Here is a 27263-nt window from a genome sequence, read left to right on the forward strand (position 1 = left end):
AGTTCCTTAAAACTCTTCAGCCAAACTACTGGAAAACCCCAAAAGGCGGGGCTAAGTAAAGGACAACCGAAATGACCAATCGGGTTTTAGCTGTCACTCCCTGTCCAATAGGAGAGCAAGTTTCTCTCCAATAACGTAGCATGTTTGGTTTAACCGTCACATACACAACCACACTGTAAATAATACTCACACTGATTTCAAATGAAACAACGGTCTCAGCTATACCAATATTATCGGATTTTATTCGAGTTTCCATCATCGTTTCACCCGGGATTATTACCAGCGGGTTTAAAGTGCACGGAGGAGGCGACTGTCCCTCCATTAACCGGTAACGTTAGTATTGCGGAGTGGAGTCAGCGCTGGCTTCAGCTGAGCCCATCCGACAATGTCAAATAAACACCATCATCATTACTAACAGCGCCACGAGAGTTTCTCTGGAATAATCTCAAATGCCATCGAAGGCGGACGGGTGAATACCGGGATATTTAAACGTCAGGTAAGAGGAGTCTGATCCGCTCATGCTGATGTCACCTGTTTACCTCTACAGACTGACTCTGACACATGACTAGCTTTAGATCCGTAACTGTAGCCAGACCCGCTGATTATACGTGACAACACAGGGTTATCCAGCGATGACATTATCTCCAAACCGAGCTCCATGAGTAGGAATAACCGTTACAGAGAAGCTGATAGTTTGCCTTCAGTACCTGGTCATTGTCATTTAGTGTAAGGCCTGTCCATCTCTACTGCATCGTTTTCATCCGGCAGTCACAGTCTAGAGAAAGTGCATAACGCTGATGTGATATTTTCATTGGGTGTATTACATCATGGATACAGTGATTGAACTTACAAAAGCCTGTACATATTGCTAATACATTGACATTACAGGTGGGTGTTCCTGGCTCTGCATGCTTCCTATGTTGACAAAGCATCAAATTCACAGATCACTGTCTGTTGAACATCAATGGCTGTGGAGGGACAGGCAGTCAGCATGATATGGTTGCTCAAAGCTTGAGAGTCCCTCACAGTGATCATGAGTATTGTTTAGAGCTGTGGTTCTCAACTTTTTTCTTAGGGTTGTCCTGTTTTAGGCTACATGTCATATGCTTCACAGTTACTACAAAACAACAACAACAACAGCCAAACAAGTGCCATTGAGATGAATGGGAATGCTAACACTATGCTTTGGCATTATTAGCCCTCCTTGATCCATTCACATGGAATTAAGCTGGCTTGACAACCCCTAAGAATTGTAACCCTTTGACGTGTTTGCACAGAGAGCACTAATATTTACCAGAACGCTGATCTCTGTATGGATAGGCTCGGCTGTAGACGTTAATCAAAACCTTATTGTCATTTTTAGGATGGGCCAAATCACTGCCGAACCACCTAAACTGCAGAATCTTTCTTCGCTGCTACATCTTACATTTCAGACAGAAGTAGATGACACGTGCAATATCAGTAAAAGGTCATGCAGTAGAGCATCCCCTGTCTCGTCTTTTATTCTAGCTATAGTCATTGTGCAGTAGTGGTATGTGTGCACTATTATTGTGCATACAGGAAGCTCAGAGTGAGATTTAATTCGCTGTGTGAATTCCCCTGCTGCTGGGGGAAAAACCAACCAGTCACACAGTCTCTGTTGATGCAAGTGTGTTCGGCTGGTTATTCTAATACCGTGGTCATTGATGTTAGCCAGTTAGCCAAGTCAGTGGTTATCATGTGATGTTGCTTAAAGGAACATTTCACCCATAAATGATGATTCTGTCATCATTTACGTACCCTCATATCATTTCTAAACTGTATGCCTCTCTTTCTTCTGTAGAACACAAACGAGGATATAAAAAAACATATAGATATATTTTAATATAAATATATTTTTATATATCTTTCATTGAACAAAAGACAGACTTTTTCCAAAATATTTTCTGTTGTGTTCCACAGAAGAATGATGGTGAGTAAATGATGACAGAGTTGGGATGAACATGAACTATCCCTTTAAGGACCCACATAGCAGAATTTTTCATACACAAGTATAAATGCATACATAAGCAAAATGGTTGTTAACCCTTTCATGCACAGAGGTCAGCTATTCAAAAAGCATTTTCTTGCATATGCATGGGTATTGATGGCATAGTTGCACATCAGCCTCTACAGTGGACCCATATGCATCATCCTATACACTGCCACCAAATGGCAAACCGTTGTACTATATGTCACATTTTTTTTCTGATACATTTTTTGATTTTGATAGTTTTGTGCTCTTGACAGCCGATAATTGATCACATGAACCTGTCAACTGTCGGACATTTTAGTCAGCACACAAACCATGTTTATTCTTGTTCTAAGTGAGCCCATATTATGTGTCATATTTTCTTTACCCTGAGATGTTTTGGTCATGGTTTTTGAGGTTAAAGGCATGTCAACCGGTCCATTTTGGCAAGCTTCTATAAATGACAGATGAATTTTCACCAAAATACCTTTTATGTGGATGTACTGCATTTTTTTTTTGTCAGGAACAAAAATATGGGAAGCATTTTTCTCCTTCCTTCGAAAAGGTATTAGACGTAGCCTATTACTTTCTATGACTTGCCTAACTATGCACAAGTTGCATAGATGCATTTTATTATTTGCATTTCGCATAGTGCCATTTTCCCTGCTCTCCGAAACCCTGTCAAAACAGACGTGTGACCTATTTTTGGGCTGCGACCCACCAGTTGAGATCCACTAATTTAAAATATGATTTAAAAGATTTTGTGCCATTTTTCAGCACAATTTCTTCCTAAAAAGTTAACTAGACTAAACCCGCGGAGGCCTAGATCAGTGATTTTCAGCGTTTTTTTTTTGGGCCAGAGCCCCCTGCCCTACCCATTATCTAGATCCCTTACCGGCCCCCATCAAATAAAATGTAGTCTACTTATCTTTCCTAAATTTTAATGTTGATGATTATTCAGCATTTTTTATAATTATTATATTTACACTACCATTCAAATGTTTGGGGTCAGCAGTGCACGATTCTACAGTATATTAAAATAAACTGATACTTTCATTCAGTAAGGATCCACTAAGTTAGACTTGTTACAAAATCCTGTTTAGGAATTATCCATAGAATTTTCAGATCTTCCTTTCCTGAAACTCTTGAAAAGCTTTTTTTTTTTAACTCTAATTTTGGGTGAATGTTTTTAATTTAATTTTAGTGAAAAATAATCATATTTATCCCTCCATTAGAATATATCCTGTGTTTGAAAAATAGGTTGAAGTTAAGTGCTGCCCTGATTTATATATTTGTGAGTCGATTCCCTTTGAAACCTTAGTCTACTTTTTTTTATGGATGTTTGTTAGTGGGGTGTGCCTTTTGCTTTGTAAATGTGCAAAATGTGCAGTATTTTTTTTAAAAGACAGTACATACATTTATAATGTTAATAAATATTTCTGTTTTAAATAATTTAAAGTAAATCACATTTCTATTTATCATTTCATATTTCTATTTTAATCTTTCAGTTCATTAAAATATTCTGATAATTTTTTTTTAAATAATACTACAAAATGTTTCTTGAGCACCTGCATAGCATGAACACTGAATGATCTTGTGACACCAAAGAAGACTGGAGTAACAGGATTTTTTCATTATTTTACACAATTAGGCTATACAATATTACTGTTTTACTGTATTTTTGATCAGTCGTGGTGGGTATAAGAGACTACTTTCAAAAACTTTTCAAAAACAAAAAAATGTATCGATCCCAAACTTTTGATCGGTGGTGTTTATTTTATATATATATATATATATATATATATATATACAGAAACTGCATATATATATATATATATAGGCTATAGGCCTAGCCTATATATATACAGAAACTGCGTTGCAATGATAAGATCTTCATTCTCGCGATCAACAGACTGTCATCTGCTTGCTCAATTCTCATCACGGCAACATTTTATGTGATGGAATAGCCTAGATCTAAATACTTAGACTTCTCACGATTCATTAATCTCGATAGCTGTAATCGTACAAACGTATAATAGCTGTAGTAAAAGTATTCGAGAAGAGTTTCACATGTAGTACATAGCTATTTCATATGCAAGCATGTCAGCCAATCACAGCAGTGGCCGGTTACACTGAATCTCACACAGACACGCCCCTTCAAACACAGCGTTCAAGTCAGAGGCTAAAATCAGGCTAGGAAAAATGCCTTTTATTTCTAAATTATGATTTTTGATCTAAAAAACATACTAACATTATAAGGGCAACCCAGGAAACATTATAAAATAATAAAATAATCCCATGTCATGGGACCTTTAAATAGAAAATAGTTGTCTTAAAGGAACACTCCACTTTTTTTTTGGAAATAGGCTCATTTTCCAACTCCCCTAGAGTTAAACAGTTGAGTTTTACCGTTTTCGAATCCATTCAGCCGATCTTCGGGTCTGGCGGTAGCACTTTTAGCATAGCTTAGCATAGATCATTGAATCACCATTAGACCGTAGCATCTCTCAAAAAAAAATTCAAAGCGTTTCGATATTTTTCCTATTTAAAACTTGACTCAAGTTTCTGTAGTCACATCGTGTACTAAGACCGACAGAAAATGAAAAGTTGCAATTTTCTAGGCCAATATGACTAGGAACTCTCATCCCTGCGTAATAAACAAGGAACTGTGCTGCCGTACCAGTAGGCGCAATGATATTACAAACTTAGTACCGGTCATGTTGGAAGTTTCCTAGCTGGGGACTATTTTCAGGCGTTGTAATATCATTGCGCCTGCTGCACCAATGGTACGGCAGCACAGTTCCTTGATTATTACGCAGGGATGAGAGTTCCTAGTCATATGGCCTAGAAAATTGCAACTTTTCATTTTCTGTCGGTCCTATTTCCAAAAAAAAGTTGAGTGTTCCTTCAAGTCATCTGTGTATAGCCTAATCTACTTTTATTGCTTATTTTAAACATGGGAACATTAATAAAATGAAACCGATGACACATTGTTTAGCATCATTTTCATAAAAGATGTCGACAACATTTGATATTGAGCAATTCTCATATTCTTTAACCTCGTCTTGAACGACTGAATTTTAACCTCGTTGAGGCATATCTGCAGTAGACGAATCTGGCAGTAGACAAATGTCCCCCCAGCCATGGGCTTGCAGTTGCTAATTATGTTAATAATATGGCAAATGCTAATGGTCCGCTGCAAGTTCCTTAGAGGGGAGCAGGAAGGATTGGTCAGAGCTGGTAATTTTAGGTGGCAACACGAAGGGCACCAAAGTCCCTTTAAGGCAAGAGAGTTCACTCGGCGGCCATAATTGTAACATCCCCAGACAGCTATTTCCAGCATGCAATTAACGTTCCCATTTATCCCCTTGAGAAAGACAAAATCGACATAACTGTTTGTCAACATTTAATCTCAATAACCTATTTGAGATCAGGAACACAATCTTACAACAATGGTATCATAAATTTACTTCTTAACTGATCAAGCTAATTAAAAAAAGCTAATTGTTCTCGACGAAAGGCTGTATTTACACTTGGTCACTTCATGCATTTTCTCTGATCTGTTAGCTATCCGTCACCAGAACTGTACAAATGCATACAAAAAGAACTTGCTGTTGATCAGCACTTCTTGCTGACTGGGGTGTTAACACCACATCTTTATTACGGAATCCAAAAGAACTTCTTGGCGAGCTCACATTTTTCAGGTGCAGGCAGAGTGTCAATTTTGTCTACCGTCTCCTTTGACAAGATTTAGTTTCACAGTGAAACCTGCACACTGCGTTGTCGTCTTTTTTCCATTAAGTGACGGGTGGAGAAATACCACAACCTTTCTATGTTGCAGTGTCAACCAGATTATTTTTAATGATGATATCATTTTTTTGTATGTTTTGCATTTCTTTCTGTAGTCGCATCAACTATACTGCGGAGATGATGAGTCAGCATCGTCAACTTTCTCTTTGAAGCTGACACTGATTCAGGAAACACTAGTTCATTAATAAATTATAAAAATGTTTAGACAGTCTCCTTTCTGTTTTTTTCCCGACACACTCATACTCATTACTTTTGTGGCAATATGTATGTGTGCGCTTAAGCCCTTAATTTATATTTTAAACTTAAAGGCTCATTATTATGGTTTAGTATTTCTCTGTAATGTACAACAGGTTAGCAATGTTATATATAATATTCTTTCTTCTTTGCTGCTTAAATGAATAACTACTAGTGGATAGAGCTGCATAATTCAGGATAAATTGAGAATCACAATTTTTTTTTTATAAACTACTAGAGATCACAATACTCCCACATTTCTGAATAGACAACTGAACAAAATAACATAATTTTCAAGAGGTTCTGACGAAATGTTATTTGCTGCAGTCTATTTAAAAATATATATTGAGTTAATTTTAACTTTGATGAATCTCTTGTCACCAACTACAGGTGTAACGATGTAAACGATACAATCTTTATTCGAAGCATCAAGTTACTTTCAAAAGGTGATTTTCTCTATTTTGATCGCTACTGTATACATCATTGTTTATATCTGAACTATAAACTTGTATTCCACTTCTTTTGTGATAATTTGAATTAGCCTATTTGTAACAGAAATAATGATACTGTGTGGTTGAAAAGACTGTTTCTGAAGCTGTTTCATACCTGTACATGACAACTGCTCTCTCTGAACGGCAACGCTGTGTTTCACTGTGATCGTACTTGTCAAATAAATGTTTAATAGACATAGCAATAAAATTGTCATTTAGGAATAAGATTGTGTGGGTGTTTGAATCGTGCAGCTCTACTAGTCGACTAGAAAATATTCAGTCGGGGGCATCCTAAAACTTACTCAAGATCTGAAACAGCCAAAAAACAAAACAAAAACAAGACCAACCTCATTCTTAAACCTCAATACTTTCTCTGTTTATTAAATCTCCACTTTATCTCTTTTTACAGCTCTTTATGTCCGTTCAATCCATCTATCCCTTTCCCGTTGAAAAGGTCATGAAAGCTCCCTCTTCCTGGTCCCACTGACCCCTCACGACCCTCTGACCTTCGACGTGTGTTCCTGTCATCTTCAACCCACTCCTGCTATGCAGCCATGAGCTCTGCGCTATGGAGCCAGGAGAAGCCAGCTGGCAGTTTCCGGGACGACTGGCGTTTCTACATTGTGGTGAAGGAGTGCACCGTGGAAAAGCCGGGTCAAAAGACTCAGCGCATCCCACGCGGCAGCCTTGGTCAGGCCTGCCAGGAACGCAACAGCCTTGGTCGCACGATCCCTCCCAGCAAGGGTAAGCGGAGCCTACGCATCCTGGACCAGACCAATGTGGTTGTGAGCGTGGATGAACGGGACGTGATGGAGCTGGAGGAGAAGCTGGCGGAGCTGCTGTTCCCCATCACCAACTGTGAAGAGCGTTACAGTCTGCTGTGCAACAGAGCGCGCCTGGACAGGGCCCATGACATCAACTGTGGATCAAAAGTCCGAGTACAGCTGAGGTCCGGGGACGAGCCCCTTCCAGGCGTGGTCCGCTTTAAAGGAGCTCTGCTGCCTGACCGGGCGCTGAGCGGAATCTGGTTTGGTGTTGAATTACTGGTGAGCTAGGCTGTTTGTCTTGTTTGTGTTGCGTTGTTTGTCTGGTTTTGGGTTCATCCAGCCCTTGAGCATGTGATCATTACAGGACAAAGCTGCATTTGTCTCCAGGGCTCGGCTGGGAAGATTTGAACGAACATAACTATAGCCTGTAGGCTTTTGTGTGGGTGAAGGCCAGACTCAAACATCACACATCAACAATTACCTTTGTTCATATGGGAAATTTGTGATGTTATTTATGCGAGTTCTTATGACTGGATGGGTGTATGCAATGTATTTTCATCCTCTGAAAACCTTTCTTTCTTTTAGGAGGAGGGCCGGGGTCAAGGTTTCACAGAGGGCTCTTATCAGGGTCAGCAGCTGTTTCGTTGTGAAGATGAATGCGGTGTCTTCGTTGCACTGGATAAACTTGAGCTCTGGGAAGATGAGGAGCTGGAGGTGGATCGTGTGACGCTAGAGGATAATGACCCGGAAGTGGAAGGCGAAGTACCGCCACTGGAGATCAACTCTCGAGTCTTGGTGCAGACACGGGACGGCCCGGAACGGGGCACTGTTATCTTCTGTGACTTACTGCCTGGCAACGAGAGTCTTGGATACTACGTTGGTGTTGATATGGTAAATTAATTAGACTGTTCAGATGATGAATAACTGTTCTTAGCTGCAAAGTTACAGTTTCATATTAGCATTTGCATTAAGATATGTATTTTTTCAGGTAGATCAGATATTTTAGAAGGTGCTTTTTACGTGAAGTTTATTATTAAAATACAAGGACTACAAATTCTGGCTTAAGCAAAGCATTTTGTCTAAATAAATAAATATCTGAATCCCTGAAAGCTAAACTCAGTCATTTTAAATATCACATGCTACAGGCGTCAAATTAAAATGCACAGAAAATGTATATTCTTTCTGAGATTTGATAAAAATTACATCTAACAGTTTTATTAATGTATTAGTGTGTTTAAAGATTAACTTTAAGTGAGTGTTAGATGATGGCAAAGGTAGAAGTGAGCCTTGGAGGAATAGTGAGGAGAAATGAGCATGAACAAATACATTTCCACTATCGACTGATGCAGAACCCCCCCTCCCCCCCACACACACACACACACAAAAAAAACAAAAAAACAAACAAACAAACAAACAAACACAAACAAACAAACTGTGATGTCAGCCTATAAAAATATAAAATATGCCACCGTATGCCATAATGTACGGTATGCAAAAGTTTAGTGTTGGTAATACATAATACATAATACTTTTATTCAGCAAGGACACATTCAATTGATGAAAAGTGACTGTAAACACATTTTTAATGTTACGAAATATTTTTATTTCAACTTAATGCTGTTTTTATTTTTAAAGATTCTTGGAAAACAAATGTTTCCTGAGCACAAAATCAGCAAATTAGAATGATTCTGAAGGATCATGTGACACAGAAGACTGGAGTAATGGCGGCTGAGTTCTCAGCTTTTCCATAACAGGAATAAATAAACATTTTAAAATATATTACAATGAAAAAGTTATTTTAAATTCTAATAATAATTCACTATGTAACTGTTTTATTGTCATTTTGATAATCAAAATGCAGAGTATTAGAGACTTTATAGCATAAAAAAATGTCAGAGTGGAGAGGGATGGATTGAAGGAGAGATGTAGAGACGGCTCAGTTTGCTCTGTGTGACCACCATAATGGCGTACTGCCAAATGCTCACACAAGACACAACCAACACACGCCATTCCACTGTTCTCCTCTTTTCACCCTTTGTTTCTCTCTCTTCTGTTAAGCTCTTATGCTCTTTCAGCAGAGCTCAGCTGGACTTGCTATCACTGAGATCTAAATGATGTGAATAGCATTTAGGTTTTGAGGAGTTTTATTACTTTTAGTTTGCTATTGGTCTTTAATAATTGATTGTATAGATTAGATTTGATATGTTTGTGTCTATTTTGTAAGCTAAGTGCTGTATTTGAGTAAGATTTGATGACAAGTTTGGCTTTATTTGGTCGAGTAGATACATAAAATAGTATCAAGGAAAGGGCTATACATTAGAAATATAAATTAAAACAGAAAACAGTGGAGATCTGGCATGTGAAGGGTGTGGGTTTAGTCATTCTGATGATAGTGTAGGTTGTGTAGTGTTGCCATTAGTGAATTACAGCTCTCAGTTAGTGAAATGGGTCCTGTCTGGGTCAGAACAGGAACGCAGTTGAAGATAGAGACAGGCCAACTTTTGTTTGGAAAGTGTTTATTTTTAGGTGGAAATTACAGTGTTGTAGATGTGAATGCTTATGAGATGATCTAGGTCAGGTGCAGTAATAGGGTGCTGTACCTCTCGCCCTCAGGACAATCCCATTGGAGACTGGGATGGGATCATCGACGGTAAACAGCTGTGTAATTTTGCTAGTCTTGAACACACCCGTCTCGTCCCGATCTGTGATGTGATGCCAGGTAAGGGTTCTCACTTCATACTTCTGTATTGGATTTTATTCTGGCGTTTTAGTGTGGTTACTTACTGCTAGAAGCCTGGTTTTAGTTGTACTATTTGTTTCTAGATTGAGTTTGAGCACCTCAAGATGCAAAGTTTTACAACAAGTACCTTGGATGTTACAAAAGAATATAAAAATCATTGGACAAGAAAGTTTTTATAAAATCTCAAATTAATTTAAAACGTAAAAAAAAACATTCATTACATTTATTTAAAAATGTATAGTTTATTCAATTGTGCTTTTCTATTGAGTTATTGTTTATAGATATTTCATTGTGTGTTTTAGACTTCAAGTCAGGGTGTAGGCTAAATATTTGTTGTCAGAAAGCGTGTGTGTGTGTGTGTGTGTGAGTCATGGTAACTCGCAGGAAACAGAAGCTCTTTTGTCTAAAGGTCTTGTTTTTGTGAGTAGAGTGTGTGGAGCTCTCTTTGTTCTCTCTATTTAATGATTTGTTTGTTTGTGTGCATGTTTATGTGTGTGGGCAAGATGTCTTGGTTGGTAATGTCTTAAAGCTACCACTCTTCCTTATTCAATCTGTGAAACTAAAGGGATATTTAACGCAGTTACCTGGGTATAGCCTGCTGCTCTATGTGTGATGCTGTATGCGATTTATATACAGTGCATGCATAATGATTATTCTGGTCATATTTCTTTCAAGCACATTTTACCAATTCAAAACCACATTAATCTTTATGACTTATATTCAGGTGTGCTTAATTATGTAGCAGGTTTCCTTTTTAGTAAAAATCTGCCAAAAAAGAGATTTAACTCGCACTAAAAAGTCAAAAAATTTTAAATGCTCATGAGAAGAATGCAATACCATTACAATAGTAGAAATTGCTAAATTAAGGCTTAACCAATGGACAGCAAAAAGAAAATACACGTTAACTGCAAAAAAAAAAAAAAAAAAAAGGAATTAAGGTGAAGAATTAGATATGAAATCATCAGGAACCCTTTACTCTCCAGTTGCCAATGGCGACCTACCTGGAGTCTCCAGAAGTACAATGTGTCAGCTCAGGATCTCAGAGACTTTGCTTTGATAAAGAATCCTGAAATATGACCCACACTTAATAAGAATCACAAGCTTTTTTTTAACTTTTCGGTGCGAGTCAAATCTCTTTTGGCACATTTTACCTGTAAAAGAAAACCGGAAAACCTGCATTTAAGGCATTTTTCACTTCCAGCTTTCCTTAACAATTATATATCACTTATAAATGATTAAATACAAAATTAATAGTAGTTTTTAAGATTGATGTAGTTTGGAATTGGTAAAATGTGCTTGGGAAAAAAATATGATCAGAATATCAACTTCGCAGCATCAACAATATTATCTTGCGCTGTATGTGGACTTTTTTGGAATCAAACTGAAAGTTCAGATTATTCGATTATTTATGTTATTGGATAAATCCAATAACTTAAAAAAATATATATTTAAGTGAAAAAAATATCTCCTTTGTCCCATTTAAGGAAGAGAATCTTATGGATTTTGAATGGCATGATTAAATGTTGATAGAATGTGTGAGTAGTTTGTGTGTCTTTATTTGCTTACAGAATACTCCATGCAGGATCAGAGGCTGACCAAAGTCTTTGCCTGCAGAGGCGGCAGCGACAAACCTGCCAGCCAGAGCAAACCAAAGAGCAAAGGTAATTATCCTGTTATATCTGTATGTTTTTACAACATAACATTTGTAGATGCTAATTAATTTTTTTAATTTTTCCACAACAACGACTAATACTAGCACTGCCAAAGTAAATAAAAAATCATTCAATATAAGTAAACAGTCATTAAACTTATTCAGTCAGGATCTGTGAGTGATTTTCTCTTTTTATTTTGTTATTTGATTAAAATAAAGGCATAGACAGCAGCAGGCTAATATCAATTTAAGACCTAATGCAAAGATCATATATATTATTGATAAACAATGCGATTTTTTTTACATTCACTTAAGACAGTTTTTTACGTGACTGCTCTTCAAGATGGAGATTTTGACATATTTTTGTGAGTATTTGACCAGTTAGTCATGAGCCCAAATGACTAGCAAGGATTGACTAGGCAAGATTTCCCTTGTTGCGTGCAATCATAAAAACTGCCTACATCTTGCCCCTTTCCACATGTCTCCTTTGAAAAACAAACTAGACACTCACCACTGCCGTGTCCCATGTGAAATGGCCTTTAAGCCCAAAGAATACTTTACCTGTCCTCATCCCGCTCTGTCTCAGAGCATGCACACAGAAAGCCTCATATTTTTGTTATGGTATGCATTTATTATGCCTAATCCATTTTGGTGATTTTTTTATTTTATTTTATTTTATTTTTTTACTGTTTTTAGAATTGTGTAGTGCAATTTCTGTTGGATTTTTCTTCATAGGTATCACTAGTATATTGACAGAGCTATTAGGTTATGGATACCTGACATAAAGATCATACGTCTGTTGTTAAAATTGTTGGATTTTATTTACTTGATATGATGAAAGTCTGTGGTTTGGAAAACTACTTGTTTGAAAGAAATGTTAACAAAAAAAAAAAAGAAATCAGAAAAAAGTCATTCTTTGGTACTGATGGACATCCTTTAAAGTGGCCATGACATGAGAAATCAAATTTGCATTGATCTCTTGACATATAAGAGGTCTTGTACCATTAAAACATCCTGCAAGTTTCAGAGCTTAAAACATCCTCCTCATTATAAACAAAGCATTTTTTTTTAATCAAGCTCCAAAAACAACTCTGTTTGATATTGCGGGATCTGTGACATCACAAAAAATAAATTTGCATATGACTACCTCCAGAGCAAGACATCGATGAATAGTTATACTTCATTGCACCATAGGCCCCACCTACTTTCATTCATTACATTTGCCTACACTAGATGCGATCGTCACGTTACATCAAAAGCAATTTGATGCTGTACATCTCTGTACAGACTTCAGAAGGATCCCATAATCGGAAACAAGTGGATGGTTTATTTGAATTGCTTACCGGATCGCATCGGAGGATTATATGTTTGTTCGGAGCATTTTGTTTTGTAAACGAGGCACACTGTAATGGAGAGTTTGTAAATACTGGTAAACTTCTATTGAAATATGTATTGGATTTGAATGCAACTCCATTACAAACCACAAGTGATTTCATATTAATGCTATGTCTGTAAATTACATTATATTGATAATGTTTTAAAAACACTCGCATGCAATAACGAGTGGGCATTCATACCGTTTCCTATGCAATGACGTTAGACTATCATAGAAGTGGCCCTTTACTGACAAGCCTTAAAGGAGCCGCCTCTAAAAAGGATTTCAGACAGCGGGTCAGAATGAAGGTTAAAAAAATAATAATTTCTCTGCATATATATTTGTTTGTTTTTTTGTGCAAAAAACGTTGTAAGCATTATAAGTAAACCTAAAGAAATTAAAATAATTTAATAATAAAAAAATCCATGTCATGACCTCTTTAAGGAAATTGTGTTTTTGAGGTGTATTTTTATCCCTCTTTAGAACCATTCTCTATTATCTTAACATGAACTGGATATGACATAATAAGCTTTGCTGAACACTGCATGACTCGCTTTGGAGTGTCTCTCTCTCTCTCTCTCTCTCTCTCTCTCTCTCTCTCTCTCTCTCTCTCTCTCTCTCTCTCTCTCTCTCTCTCTCTCTCTCTCTCTCTCTCTCTCTCTCTCTCTCTCTCTCTCTCTCTCTCTCTCTCTCTCTCTCTCTCTCTCTCTCTCTCTCTCTCTCTCTCACATTACACACACACACACACACACACACACACACACACACACACACACCACACACACACACACACACACACACACACACACACACACACACACACACACTATTTATTCTTTCTATCTTCCTATCGTGACTCTTATTCAGGGTTAGGCCTGCAGCCTGGCAGCAGGAGCAAGTCTGAGTTTTATTATACACTAAATGGCAGCTCGGTCGATCACCCTGCCCAGTCCAAAGCCAAAAGCACATGGTACATAGATGAAGGTAATCAATAATCAATACAAATGGAAGACTGCGGAACTCTAATGATAAACATCTTAACAGCAAGGTGCCGACCTTCAGATATCTAGCCTAAAATTAGAGCTCACTTTACTTTAGGTTCCTTTAATAATATTGTCATGAATAAGTCATCACATGTTAATCAATGCCTTTGAATACATCAGCTGTGATTTTAAAAGCAACTTGCTGCTGAGATCTTTTATTGGGAGTCTGGTTCACTGTGACGTGAGTGGCATGCGACCTCATAGCATGACATCATTGATCAGAAAATGACCATCTCAGGTGTTTTTCTGAATGTTCTGTACTACAGACATTTGTGCTTGTATTTCATATTCAGTTTTCAACTAAATTTAGCTATAAGGCAATACAAAATTAATTAATTAAAAAAAGGTTACATTTAAATTAAGTATTTATTTATTTTAATTACTTTTTTTTTAAATAGTAAACTGCATTAATTTGTTAGTTGCAGCATATATTGCTTAAACTAGTATTTGTTACTAGTTTTTATGATTTGTGAAAGCCTTTTGTATTTGGTATTGCTGGTACAATCAAGCCATATCTCCACTCATCTATTGTGTAAATGTTTGTGATTGTATGTGTATTTGGCGTTGAACATATTGGGACACTGTATTTCTTATAACATTGCTTTCATCTGTGTAACTATTTCATATTTCATGTCACACTATACTAACATGCACTATTAGAGGACGTTGCAGGGGCTGCTTGTTATTGGTTGTGGGTTTTTATGTTGTGTTTGTGGCCTGTGCTGCTTTTGTTCTCCTTCACCAGGCTGTCTGTTCACCACAATTCTTATGCTTGATTCCTAGGGTGACCTTTTTCCTGCAACGCATAACAATGTTTACCAATATCTTCATATTTTATGTGTTGGTATGTGTACTTCAGTGAGGAGAAAATAACCAGCTCTGATCAGCTCTGAGAGGACATCATATTTTTGCTAAGCTGTGGTTTAGTATACACGACATTACTGTTCAAAAGTTTGGGTCAGTAAGATTTTTTAAAAATGAAATTCATCCTTTTATTCTTCATCCTTTTATTCATAATTTTAAAGTATGCATTAAATTATCAAAAGACAGTAATGTAATTTATAATGTGACTAAAGTTGTCTATTTTAAAGAAATATTTCTTATTATAAATGTTGAAAACCGTTGAAAACATGCTACATTTTTTTGTGTTTGATGAATTGAAAGTAAAAAAGAACAGCTTCTTTTTACGTTCTATTAATCAAAGAATACAGTTTTTTTTAAATCATGTTTTCAACATTAACATTAATAATAATAATAAATGTTTATTGAGCACCAAATCATCATATTAGAATGATTTCTGGAGGATCATAATGACTGAAGACTGGAGTAATGATGCTGAAAATTCAGCTTTGCCATCACAGATAAAAAAATAAATAATTTAAATAGAAATTAATTGAATTATATTATTTATATTTCTCAATATTACTAATTACTATTACTGTCACTATTTACTGTATTTTATCAAATAAATGCATTTTAGTGAGTATAAGAGACTTCTTACAAAAATATTACCAACCTTATTTATTAATCTTTCCAACCTCAAAGGGGTCCTATTATGCTTTTTCACTTTATTTTTTCCAACTTTAGTTGTGTGTAATGTTGCTGTTTGAGCGTAAAAAAGATCTGCAAGTTTACAAAGAGATATTTTATTTTACAGAATCCCCTATTTAAGAACTACAACAAACGACTCCTTTGGACTACAATGCGATTTTTCTGGATCTTATGAAGTCACAATGTTACTCATTTAAATAATCCGCGCACACAGAATATGCAAAAAAAGCATGAATCGCATGAACTTTCGCGCTAAACACAGAGACTGGAGCTTTCAATGTTGCTGCTATAGCTTTGAAAAAAAGATTTGTGTGCAAATGATGTGTTGAAAAGCAGAGAACAGCAGCCATTACTTTCAACAGAAACAACTAGAGAGAGAGAGAGAGAGAGTGTGTGTGCTGTATGGTTGCAGCCACTGAGCTATAGCCTAATAAAATTAATAAATTTAGTCTATATGACGTGGTTGTGTATGATTTGGCAATAGGGAACAGCCTGTAGACAGCCCGAGTGAAAAAAATCGCCTGTGAGCTCGCACGACAGCAAAAATCGCACCGGCTTAAGGCTGACGAACTAGAGTAATTTAACTTAATTTATTTTAAACACTGTTCCTGTACATCATAACCCCAATGTTTTTTTTGTGCGCTGCACATTTTATGGAGAACAGCTTGCTTTCTGTTGCTTTTTTAAGCTCTGGCTTTTGTAAGATGGTTCACTACTCCTTAGGAAAATTAACCATGGTTTTGTGATCGATAACTGTTTGTATTACCTTAGTTTTCCGACAAATATCATGATTAATTGGTGGATAACATCGTATCTATAATGTATAATAAAAAAAAACATACCACTCTGAAATCTGTGAAATCCGTGCTTGCAAAGTCTGTGCATGAAATCCGTTCTGCACGATCCTCTTCATTAACATTGTCAGGATCTGAATCGAGCTCAAATTGGTTTGAAATAACCTTAATATTTACACTAGAGAAGAACTCGCAGTAATGGAGAGACAGGACATTTCCAGAACACACGCTAAGTGCTGCCAATCAAAACACACTGGGCCAGCTAACCAATCACAGCACATTTCGTATTTCGGAAGGAGGGGCTTTATCGAAATCGGCGTGTTCGAGCCAGACCGGGGAGAGAGGCTGTAATAATGTAAAATATGTGAAAAACAATGTGTAATTTGAACAATCAAGCATTAAACATATTCTAAATTAACTACTGTAAATCAAGACTTCGTAAAAGGGCATAATATGTCCCCTTTAAACTTTTGAACGGCAGTGTATAAATGCAAATCTCTTTAATAACAGATAACTGTTTTATTTAAGCAATTTAAACCATTTATTATAATTTCATATTATTAGCTGTGATGTCATCTGATGGTTTACATTGATTGATCAGTTCCTGGTCCTTCACACTGATGCATTTTCTGGTTATTATGACCTCTTGGTACAGGCTCTCATGTCTTTGGCTTTGTTTCTTGATAGTCGGTGAGGACCCGGCCAAATCCCTGACGGACATGCCCCCAGACTTCAACCCAAGCTCGTCCCCCTCTCGAGCTCCACCCACAACCCCTACGCTGTCCATTGATAACAAGTTCCACTCCCTGCCCTTCAGCTTGAGCCGCAAAGTTGGCCCCAATGGGAGCATGAGCCACGGCCCCCTCTCCCTGTCTGCTGGCTCAGTGATGGGAGAGCAGCAGGAGGTCCTGCCACCTGCTACCACGCCTGTCCAGAGGCCTCCATCACCACCACAAGGCCAGCCAGGGTTAGAGGTCGGGTCAATGGTGGAGGTCAAAGAGAACCCACCACTGTGTGGGGTCATCCGTTGGGTTGGTCTACCTCCAGGACTACAAGAGCCACTAGCTGGTCTAGAGCTGGTCAGTAGATTCATGCGTGTTTGCAGTACTGTAACATTAGTATGAAGTGAATATAAAAACACTAGCATTCAAACGTTTTGGGTCAGAACGATTTTTCTTCTGAAGAGATTCATATTTTAGTTTGCAAGGATGCATTAAATTTAAAATCGAAATCTGTTTTCAATATTGATAATAATCAGAAATGTTTCTTCAGCAGCAAAACAGCATATTAGAATGATTTCTGAAGGATCATGTGACACTAAAAACTGGAGATATGGCTGCTGAAAATTCAGCAATCACAGGAATAAATAACAATAAATTATAATTTTTTAATATATTAAAATATAAAACAGTTATTTTACAATGTAATAATGTTTCACAATATTATCGTTTTCATTGTATTTTTGATCAAATTAATGCTGTCTTGGTGAGCATAAGAGACTTATTTCCAAAAGAAATTCTTACCAATCCCAAATTGTTGAAAGGTAGTGTATATTAGAGTATATACATTTGCTATATTATAAACTGTTTGTTTCTTATGTGTGTGTTTAGGAGGAGGAGTGTGTGGGCTGCACTGATGGCACATTTAAAGGGATTCGTTATTTCACGTGTCCACCAAAGAAGGCTCTGTTTGTCAAACTGAAGTGTTGCAGGCCAGACTCACGATTCCCATCCTTACATCATTCACCCAACCCCATAGAACGATGCAACTCCATAGGTAATAAACACACTTCAAGTGTCAGAGATGTGTCAGTGCATACGGTTATGATAAGCCTACAGTATTGTTTACTTTTACATTTAATCATTTAGCAGACACTTTTATCCAAAGCAATATCCAACAATAGGGCAAAAATATGTAAGTGCTGTGACTAATCCCAGTAAGTCTAGCACAGTACATGTAGCAAGTTTTTTTTTTTTAACAAATAAAAAATAAATAGATGCATAGTACTGTAAGTGTTAGTAGTTATTGGTCAAGTATTGATGAAATAGATGATGGTCTTCTTCAGATGATGGACACATCTTTAGGCGTTTTTGAGTTAGGCAGGGAACACTCCAGGTTAAGATCAGTGAAAGTGGTATTGTGCCTCTTTGAGATGGCACCACAAGACACCGTTCACAAGCTTCTGGAGGGCACATAAGTCTGAAGTGGTGAGATTAGGTATATGGGTGCAGAGCCTGTGGTCGTTCTATAGGCAAATGACAGTGCCTTGAATTTGATGTTAGTGGCTATAGTGCAAATTGATGAGAAGAGGTGTGACGTACAGTACACTCTCTACGGCTTGTTAAAGATCACTCTTGCTGCAGCATTCTGGATAAGTTGCAGAGGTTTGACAGTGCATGCTTGAAGGCCTGCTAAGAGAGCATTACATTAGACGAACAAGAGCTTGGACAAGTTGTCGCATGCTTCGATAGGAAGGGCCTGATCTAGAGCAGATATTGTAGTTACATTAACACGTTAAAGGCCCAGGTATTGTTCTTTTTCCACATTCCGCTCTGTCTAGTACATTATTGAGAGCGCAAGTCCTTAAAAGTATATTCTATTGACCCTGAACATGGTTTGACGTATTTGGCGTGTGCACACTACCTAGTGGACCTTTATGTTTGAGCGCTAAAATGATTTGCTGATGATGAAAATTACATTACGAAGACTTTACGGGCTGGAGCCGAATGCAGGCAAGGGAAATATACTTTTGGCTTAACAGTGAATGAACCAGCATTCCAGAGGGTTTAAAAGCAGAATGTTTATTTGTTTTAATTTCATTAAAAAAGTTAAATTTAAGTTCATTTCTTTTGTACGAATATTTTTCAAAGTGGATGAACTTACCGGTCATGTGTTACAGACATGTGGGTGAAGTTTGCATTGAAGTTTACAGTGGTTTACTTATAAGTGTATATCACATCCTTTTCTGGTATCTTTTTGTGAATCATGCTTTAGCTTGCATGACAAAACAGTTTGAATAAAACTTTGCACAGATAAGAGTAGGAAGTGATTCGGTCACAGGTTTTTTTTATGTTAACATGTACAATAAAACTGTTTTGTGACTATACTCTGAAAATAGCATGTTTTTTATTGTATATTTTGTTAACAGAAAGTTGAAGTTGACTTTTGTGGTATATGTAGTAATTAACTTTATGCCACAAATGCTGTCAGTAGAGCTTAACATGTATTGATGTCAGAACCCATTTTTAAAAATCTCAGAGCATTGAAGCGCATATTGATGTGACTCATCAGTATGTTTTGCTGCAGCTTTTGGGGGTTATCTGAGTGAAGTGGTTAATGAGAACACTCCTCCTCGGACGGAGAATGATGGTTTGGATGTGATGGTGGGGAAGAAGAAAGGAATTCAAGGACATTATAACTCCTGCTATCTGGACTCTACGCTGTTCTGGTGAACGCATGCACGCACGCACACACACACACACACACATGTGTTTGTTAAGCTATAATTGTGAGGACTTCCATAGACGTAATGGTTTTTATACTGTACAAACTATATATTCTGTCCCCTTACACTATCCCTAAACCTACCCATCACACAAAACTTTCTGCATTTTTACATTTAAAAAACAAACAAACAGATTTTATTATGTTTATTAATCAATTTTCCTTGTGAGGACCAGCAAAAAGTCCTCGGAAAGTAGGGAATCTCAAGTACACGACTACACACACACACACACACATACTGACTTACACACAAGTGTTTAATATCTCTGTATCTCCATGATATCTACACAGAGACTTAAAACTATATTACTTTACGCATTGCATATTACATTTGTTTGACATGCGTGCAATGCATAGAAGATGGTTTACTAATATTTAATGTTACATTTGTAAATATGTATTTCTCTGTCTCTCTCTGTATGTCAGTTTATTCTCTTTTAGTTCTGTGTTGGATACAGTACTCTTAAGGCCAAGATCCAAGACTGATGTAGAATATTACAAAGAGACTCAAGAGTTACTGCGCACAGAAATAGTCAACCCACTACGAATGTGAGTGACACAGTTTATTACCGCACATTAATTGGCTGCTTTATCTCTATTAGCCAATATAATATTGTGCATCTAAATATTCATCCAAATTCTCTTTTACCTATTCTCTGTGACAGGCCTGGTTATAAGATTTTATTAATCTGTGTTCATGTGTATTTTTTAGACATGGCTACGTGTGCGCCACTAAAATCATGAAACTTAGGAGGATATTGGAGAAAGTGGAGGCGGCGTCAGGATTCACTTCAGAAGAGAAGGGTGAGAAAAGTCTCATGTTACTGTAGAAGAAATGTATTGATACTGCCCTCTGTAGGTGCAAACAGAAAATTATTTTCACTCTAAAAATTACATAGTTTTATTCAGCATTTTAGTTATTTTAATTTTGAGCATCTGCAATATTGAGGAACAACATAAATAGAGTTATATCCACATTATTTTTTACAGGAAATGTTGATACTACATTGTATTGTTTGGAAAACAGTACTCTATACTACGAAATATGAAGAAATAATGTTGTCAGTTACACAATACGACTGTAAAACTATATCAGACCTGTCATAATTTTTTTATATGAGATCTTGTTCTTAGATGTTAAAACAGTAAACCTACTATAGTATCCTCTCAAAAACCGAGAGAATTATTATACCAAGTGGTTTGGGAATGGATTTTTCCCATTTACTTTTATTTTGAGTACATCCTGCTGTTTTTGGGAACATTGTGCTTCCATACTGAAACACAGGGGGCACAGCTATGTCCACTTTATGCTTTTATGAAGCTATCACATACAGCCTTGTTATGACACACAGGACATTACATTATTTGTACAAGCAGAGTAAAACAATGTTACAGATAAAGTCATTCATTATAAGGATGCTCATTTTGTTTTGTTTTTTAAAAACCTAGTTGTTCATCAAAATGATCTATAGCACCAAAAATGTATTAAATGCTTTATTAAATTAAATTATTTATTTTACTGTATGTTTAAATTATGTGGGACCTCAATGGGATATATATTAAACACCTAAAAATTTTTTTATTTTTTTATTAAGGTCTGCATATTAACTACACATAATTAATAGATTCATTGTTTTAAGTTATTTAACGTTTTGATTTGTATGGTGTGAATTGAAATAAGTTATTCTCTCTGTTCAGATCCTGAGGAGTTCCTCAACATCCTGTTTCATCACATCCTGAGAGTCGACCCTCTTCTCAAACTTCGGTGTGCCTCTCACACACCCTTCAACTCAATTCTAGAATCAGCATATTCGGGAACTCAACAAATCTAGTATTAACAAGTGGTGTTTTTATCTTTTATCTTATCTTTTGCAGGTCTGCAGGGCAGAAGGTTCAGGACTGTTACTTCTATCAAATATTTATGGACAAGAAAGATAAAGTTATGGTGCCAACCAGCCAGCAACTTCTGGAGTGGTCCTTCATCAACAGTGATCTCAAATTTGCAGAGGTATGTACACAAGGCATGCTCTGTATCATTTATAACCATATACAGTCAAATAAAAAATTATTCAGACACCAGATATCATTTCTGATATTTTTTTTATTAGTGGGTGCAGGATACAGGATAGTTCATGTATGTAAGTGAGGATAGCAAAATATATGACATATTATACCCAAAAATTCTTCATACAGTTGACTACCAGTACAATTTATACAGATTTGGGACCAAAAATTATTCAGACACTTTGACCTGACCATTCGGACATGACCATTGACTCCAATGTTAAATGGGTCCATGGCCAATTCTATTATAGTCAAAAACTCGAGAGAGGAACCATTGTCAAAAAAATGTTGTCCACCACTCTTGTTCATCCAAAACAAACTACAATATAGACTCAAGGTGTTAAATACCGGAATTATCCTTTAACACCACAGACTGAACAAAATGAAGCATTGCTTGGTAATTGGTAAACTAAACTAAATTGGTATTATCTAATCGTGTACTCAAATTTAAAAGATGACAGTTGACAGCTATTCAACCTAATTTATTTGTGAGACAGTCTAACAGAAGGATGGCCAAAACCAGTGAAATATCAGCTGATTAGATAACTCTGAGTTCTTGTCATATTTTATTACCATTTTCGAAACGATAGCGAATAAAATGTGATAATGTGATGAAGGTAACGTTGAAGGTGTCTGAATAAATGTAGGTTTGACTGTAGTTAGTGGAGAGGCCACTTTTACTTCCATATTTTATTGTTCTTTACACAATATATTTTAATTTTTTTAAATATATAAAGTCACTTAAAAGGTTTGAGGTCAGTAAAATTTGTAAAATGTTTTTGAAAGAACTTTCTTATGTTCACAAAGGATGCATTTATTGGATAAAAAATACAGTAAAAACAATAATATTATTTTATAAATTGGATGTTGAATTTCTCCAAATAAGCACATAGAACAATCACAAAATTAAAAGAGAAAGATGCATTCAGAAGAGAATTTGCACATCCAAATATTGTTGCTTAGGAAAAATGAAGGGGACTGTCATGTTCTTGTCTGTTTATTTCTGTCCAGGCCCCTTCTTGCCTTATAATTCAGATGCCTCGCTTTGGGAAGGACTTTAAGATGTTTAATAAGATCTTCCCTTCTTTGGAGCTTGACATCACAGATCTATTAGATGACAGTGAGTCAGTTATATTACTGAATGGATTGCAGTTCTTTGAATAAAATTCCACATACCAAAGTAATGAATCTGTGTTTGATATAAAGAACTCATTTTATAGTAATGTACTGTATAATTCTAGCTGTGCTCTGCGTTTTCAGTGTTTACAGGAAAATGGTATAACAAATGTTTTTGTCAGCCCCTAGAGAATGTCGAATATGCGGTTGTTTGGCTCTTTACGAGTGCAGAGAGTGCTACGAAGATTGTGACATTACACCAGGAAAGATAAAGCAGTTCTGTGAAAAGTGCAATACACAGGTAGGACACACACGCACACAGACATATGCACATTTAAGCACAAAGGTGCTCTTCTAGCTCTCATCTTGTCTGCAATACCTTTGATGTCCACTAGATGGAGGCTTTTCCAAATAAATCATTGTTCAAATGCATTTACCTAAGTTCAGACAACTATAACAGGTCCTTACAGTGGTTGTAATACAGATTAATGTGCATATTTGTGTGTACCTGTTTTTTTCCGAATATTTGACTCTGAATATGTGTTCACTTCCTGGACCTTTAGGTACATCTGCACCCACGGCGTAAGTCTCATCGGTATGTTAAGTTATCTGTCCCTAAAGAGCTGCAGGAGTCAGTGTGGAGGCAGGGATCTTACCCTCACCAGCAGATGGAGCTGTTTGCCGTGCTCTGCATTGAGACAAGCCACTATGTCGCATTTGTCAAATACGGATCCGCAGACTCGGCCTGGCTGTTCTTCGATAGTATGGCTGACCGCGACGGTACAGAGGACTTATAAATATTTTTTTATTTCAATTGAACTTTCTCTCATTTTTGAGTCACAATAATAAATTGACGCACCATTCTTCCCTTTTATTGAACTTACTGTCGCTAACTCTTTTTTTTTTTTTTTTTTAACTAATTTTCTCTGTTGTTGGTGGCAGGTGGTCAGAACGGGTTTAACATCCCACAGGTGTCCCCGTGCCCCGAAGTAGGGGCCTACTTGAAGATGACCCCAGAGGAACTCCATGCGCTGGACCCCAAGAACATCCAGGGCTATGCACGCAGACTTCTCTGTGACGCATATATGTGCATGTACCAGAGTCCTACCATGAGCCTCTATAAATAGAGAGGGAGAAATAAAGACGGACGGAAAGGTAGGAAAGAAAGTGGCCGAGAAGGAGAGAGATTATGGAACGAGGGAACAAAGGGGCTGTGGCGAAGAGTGAATGAGGAAGAAAAAAAAGAAGAAAAGTGCCCAGGAAATCGCACTCAAGATTGAATATCCCATGTCCAGTTGCCTCATCCTCTCTTCTGCATCTCTGTACATACCGCAGGGTAAATACGGCCATATGAGCGAAGGCGAGATCAAGAGAATGAAGGAAAAAGCCTATTTGCACTGTGCGAGAGCGTATGTGTTTGTGTGTTTGTTGAAGTGTTGTTGTTTTCTCTGATTTGTGCCGTCTTTGACTGAGCTCAAACTCTTGAGTGTTCGGAGTGGCGTTTTTGCTACATGGAGAGAATCCACGATCTTTCCAGCGTATCGCAGACACTCACTCACCTGATGGCTTAACATTCTCCTCCTTCCGCCAGAACTGACCCCTCCAAACGGCAACATACTCTACCCTTGTAAATGAAGCCTTGGATAAAGGACCAAAACGAGATGTTTCCCTTCCGTCTGAATGCTTCCACTCATCAACGACCCATTTTAATGCACTGCAGCATCCAGCATTAATCATAGTTCAGACGGACTGTGTGTAGTCCCTGTTTTTTGCCTTTATATTTTGCTGTGAAGTCTTTGTCAGGTGTGTTCACATACATAAAGCCCTCGACTGCCATGCACTGGTCCGACGAATGAGGTGATTAAGCACACAATTTTTTTTGGACATGAATAATAATATAATTGAGCTTTTTCTTCTTGAATTAGGAGTTATTTCATTTTATTTTTTTAATAAATATGGATATTATGTTTTTTTATATATAAAATAATAATAGCAGCTCCCCAGGCCATGCTCTCGAAGTGGTAGAAATATCAGTAAGTTATTTGTTACAGATACAAGTCAATTTTTGCAAGTATTATAATAACATTATGATATTCAAAAAGTTATAGTTTTGCAGTCAAGGACATGTTCATGTTTTAAAGCTGATTCAAGTTCCTGTTTGTAAATGACATGCTCTGGTTTGAGTGTTCAGTGCTGAGTTTGAATGGGCAAGAGCTGTCTCATGTTATACTGCAGCACTGTTGGCTAATTTGCAGTAACACTCATCGAAATACTGGTTTGATGTACCATGCACACTTTACCTATGGGTTACTGGATTGTTTACACAGCCTGGTTAAAACTGAAGAGCTATGAAAAGAAACATGCACTGGGATTGTTTTTTAATCTCTGCTAATGTAACCGTACACTATGGGAGAGATTCTCCGTGAGCGGCTGTAATGGGAGAAAGGATGACGACTTGTGTAAAATGAAGCCAGGTGGACTTTATTATCTCTGTGCTGTTCTCCTAAATGTTAACTAAATTAAAACGCCATTTTGAAAACAGCTTTTTGTGGTAATGGCTGCACTGCTTTTGATTTGCTCATTTGGGATTATGTCTGGTAAAATGTGTACTTTTTTAAAAAAAGAAGTGAAGACAAGCAAGAGGAAGGAGTGCAGTTTGTGTGTGTATGTGAAGTGGATATTTACCTTGAAAAGTTGACAGATGTGCCACCAAGCTGCGAGAATCTCTGTCTTCGCATGTCACCGAGATGTGTGCAGCATTTCTGCTTTGATGCCAACAGTGTTTTCATCTGCCACGTGTGTGAAAGTGTGTTTGTAGACTGTCTTCAGCAGGCAGGCAGACGGGCGAGGAGTGTTTGGATGTCCATTGCCTTCAGTGTTGTCATAAGTCTGCGAGTGTTTGTGTGGGGATTTGTCTACTGCCAGCGGTGCTGCTGCTTTCACCTGTCACCTCTGTAGATCTCATTAACATGGTGTCAGGGCCGGGGCATGATGTGGTCTCGGGAGCAAACACACCAATGCTGGACAGATGGGGCTGATGTGTAGTGAAGGCTCAGCAACTGGAGACACACGCACGCACACTCTCACACACACACACACACACTCGCACACATCACATCGAGTCCCTGCCCCGATGACCTCGTATGGTCGTGGCCATTACATGTTCAGTTGAACCAGTAAATGTAGCCATATAAATTTCTGGGTTATTTTAATGTGTCCTTGTTATGGTGTAATTACACAAATATGTACTGAGTAATTAATTAACAGCATGCACTTACTATAGGATTAGGGGTTGGTTTAGTGATAGTTGCTAGTAATTATCGATAATTTACTCTTGTTACAATAGTAATGTAACGTGTAACAAGGACACACTAAAATAAAGTGTTTTTCGTCAACTGTACATTTGGAAACTCATAATTAAGTCTGTTGGAGTTTTATAAATTGTTTCTCACAAATAAAAATGTACACTCCACTTAAGCAACTCAAACACACCTCTGCCTTTTAGTCTTGTCGTTTCACGTCCATTTCAAGCCTGCGAGTGCGAACTGCACAATTGTCATGCTAGTATTTGTCGTCACAACAGCTGGCTCACAATGCTCTCTGGTAGCTTTATGCTGTGGCATATGCCTGCTGTGTGCCACGTGCTAATTTAGCCTACGTTGGCGCTACCTGACCAGATGGAGAACAGTATTGCCATTCTCACCATTAGACTATCGCCTTGGGGGGTGAATGTCAAATAAAATCAAAGCATATGGTTTACTTCTCTGTCAACTTTGATTCTGACAAACAGAAGATCTACTGTTGTTAGAGATGTACAATCCCTTTAATAGTTGAGGAATATAACGATTGGTTTTAATGTGTGCTTTTGCTTTGCGGACTGAAAAAAAATATTTCACTGCTTGTTCAGTTTACTTAAATAAGCTAACAGAACACAATTCTTGAACATTTTATTCAACTTAACTTTATTGTGTGCAATCCATTTAAATTTGTAAAACAGAAGTTTACTTAACCCCTTAAGACATTTTTAGAGTTGCTATTGTGACATACACAAAAGTAGACTCATAACTCAACAACTATAGCAAGGAGTCAAAAGGTTGGTATTGTTTAAAGAAATTTTTTTTTAGAAAAAAATT

General features: G+C 37.1%; 1 protein-coding gene across 2 annotated transcripts; it reads left to right on the forward strand.

The window, feature by feature from the left end:
- The first annotated feature begins 127 nt into the window (after nt 1–127).
- On the forward strand, nt 128–26614 carry cyld (cylindromatosis (turban tumor syndrome)). Of its 2 annotated transcripts, XM_079591243.1 has the most exons (17): nt 128–496; nt 6935–7571; nt 7878–8183; nt 9906–10011; nt 11601–11693; nt 13926–14042; nt 17134–17525; nt 18057–18222; nt 19753–19894; nt 20377–20499; nt 20663–20754; nt 21649–21715; nt 21826–21958; nt 23026–23134; nt 23313–23431; nt 23694–23910; nt 24073–26614. In XM_079591243.1, the coding sequence occupies exons 2-17, from the start codon at nt 7080–7082 to the stop codon at nt 24255–24257; spliced, it is 2859 nt and encodes a 952-aa protein (XP_079447369.1). In that variant the 5' UTR covers nt 128–496; nt 6935–7079; the 3' UTR covers nt 24258–26614. The 2 variants fall into 2 exon arrangements, with proteins under 2 accessions (XP_079447369.1, XP_079447370.1); XM_079591244.1 differs by lacking the exon at nt 13926–14042 and having other exon boundaries at nt 130–496.
- The last annotated feature ends 649 nt before the right edge of the window (nt 26615–27263 follow it).

The sequence above is a fragment of the Phoxinus phoxinus genome, assembly GCF_949152265.1.
Source record: "Phoxinus phoxinus genome assembly, chromosome: 2".
Lineage (NCBI taxonomy): Eukaryota > Metazoa > Chordata > Actinopteri > Cypriniformes > Leuciscidae > Phoxinus > Phoxinus phoxinus.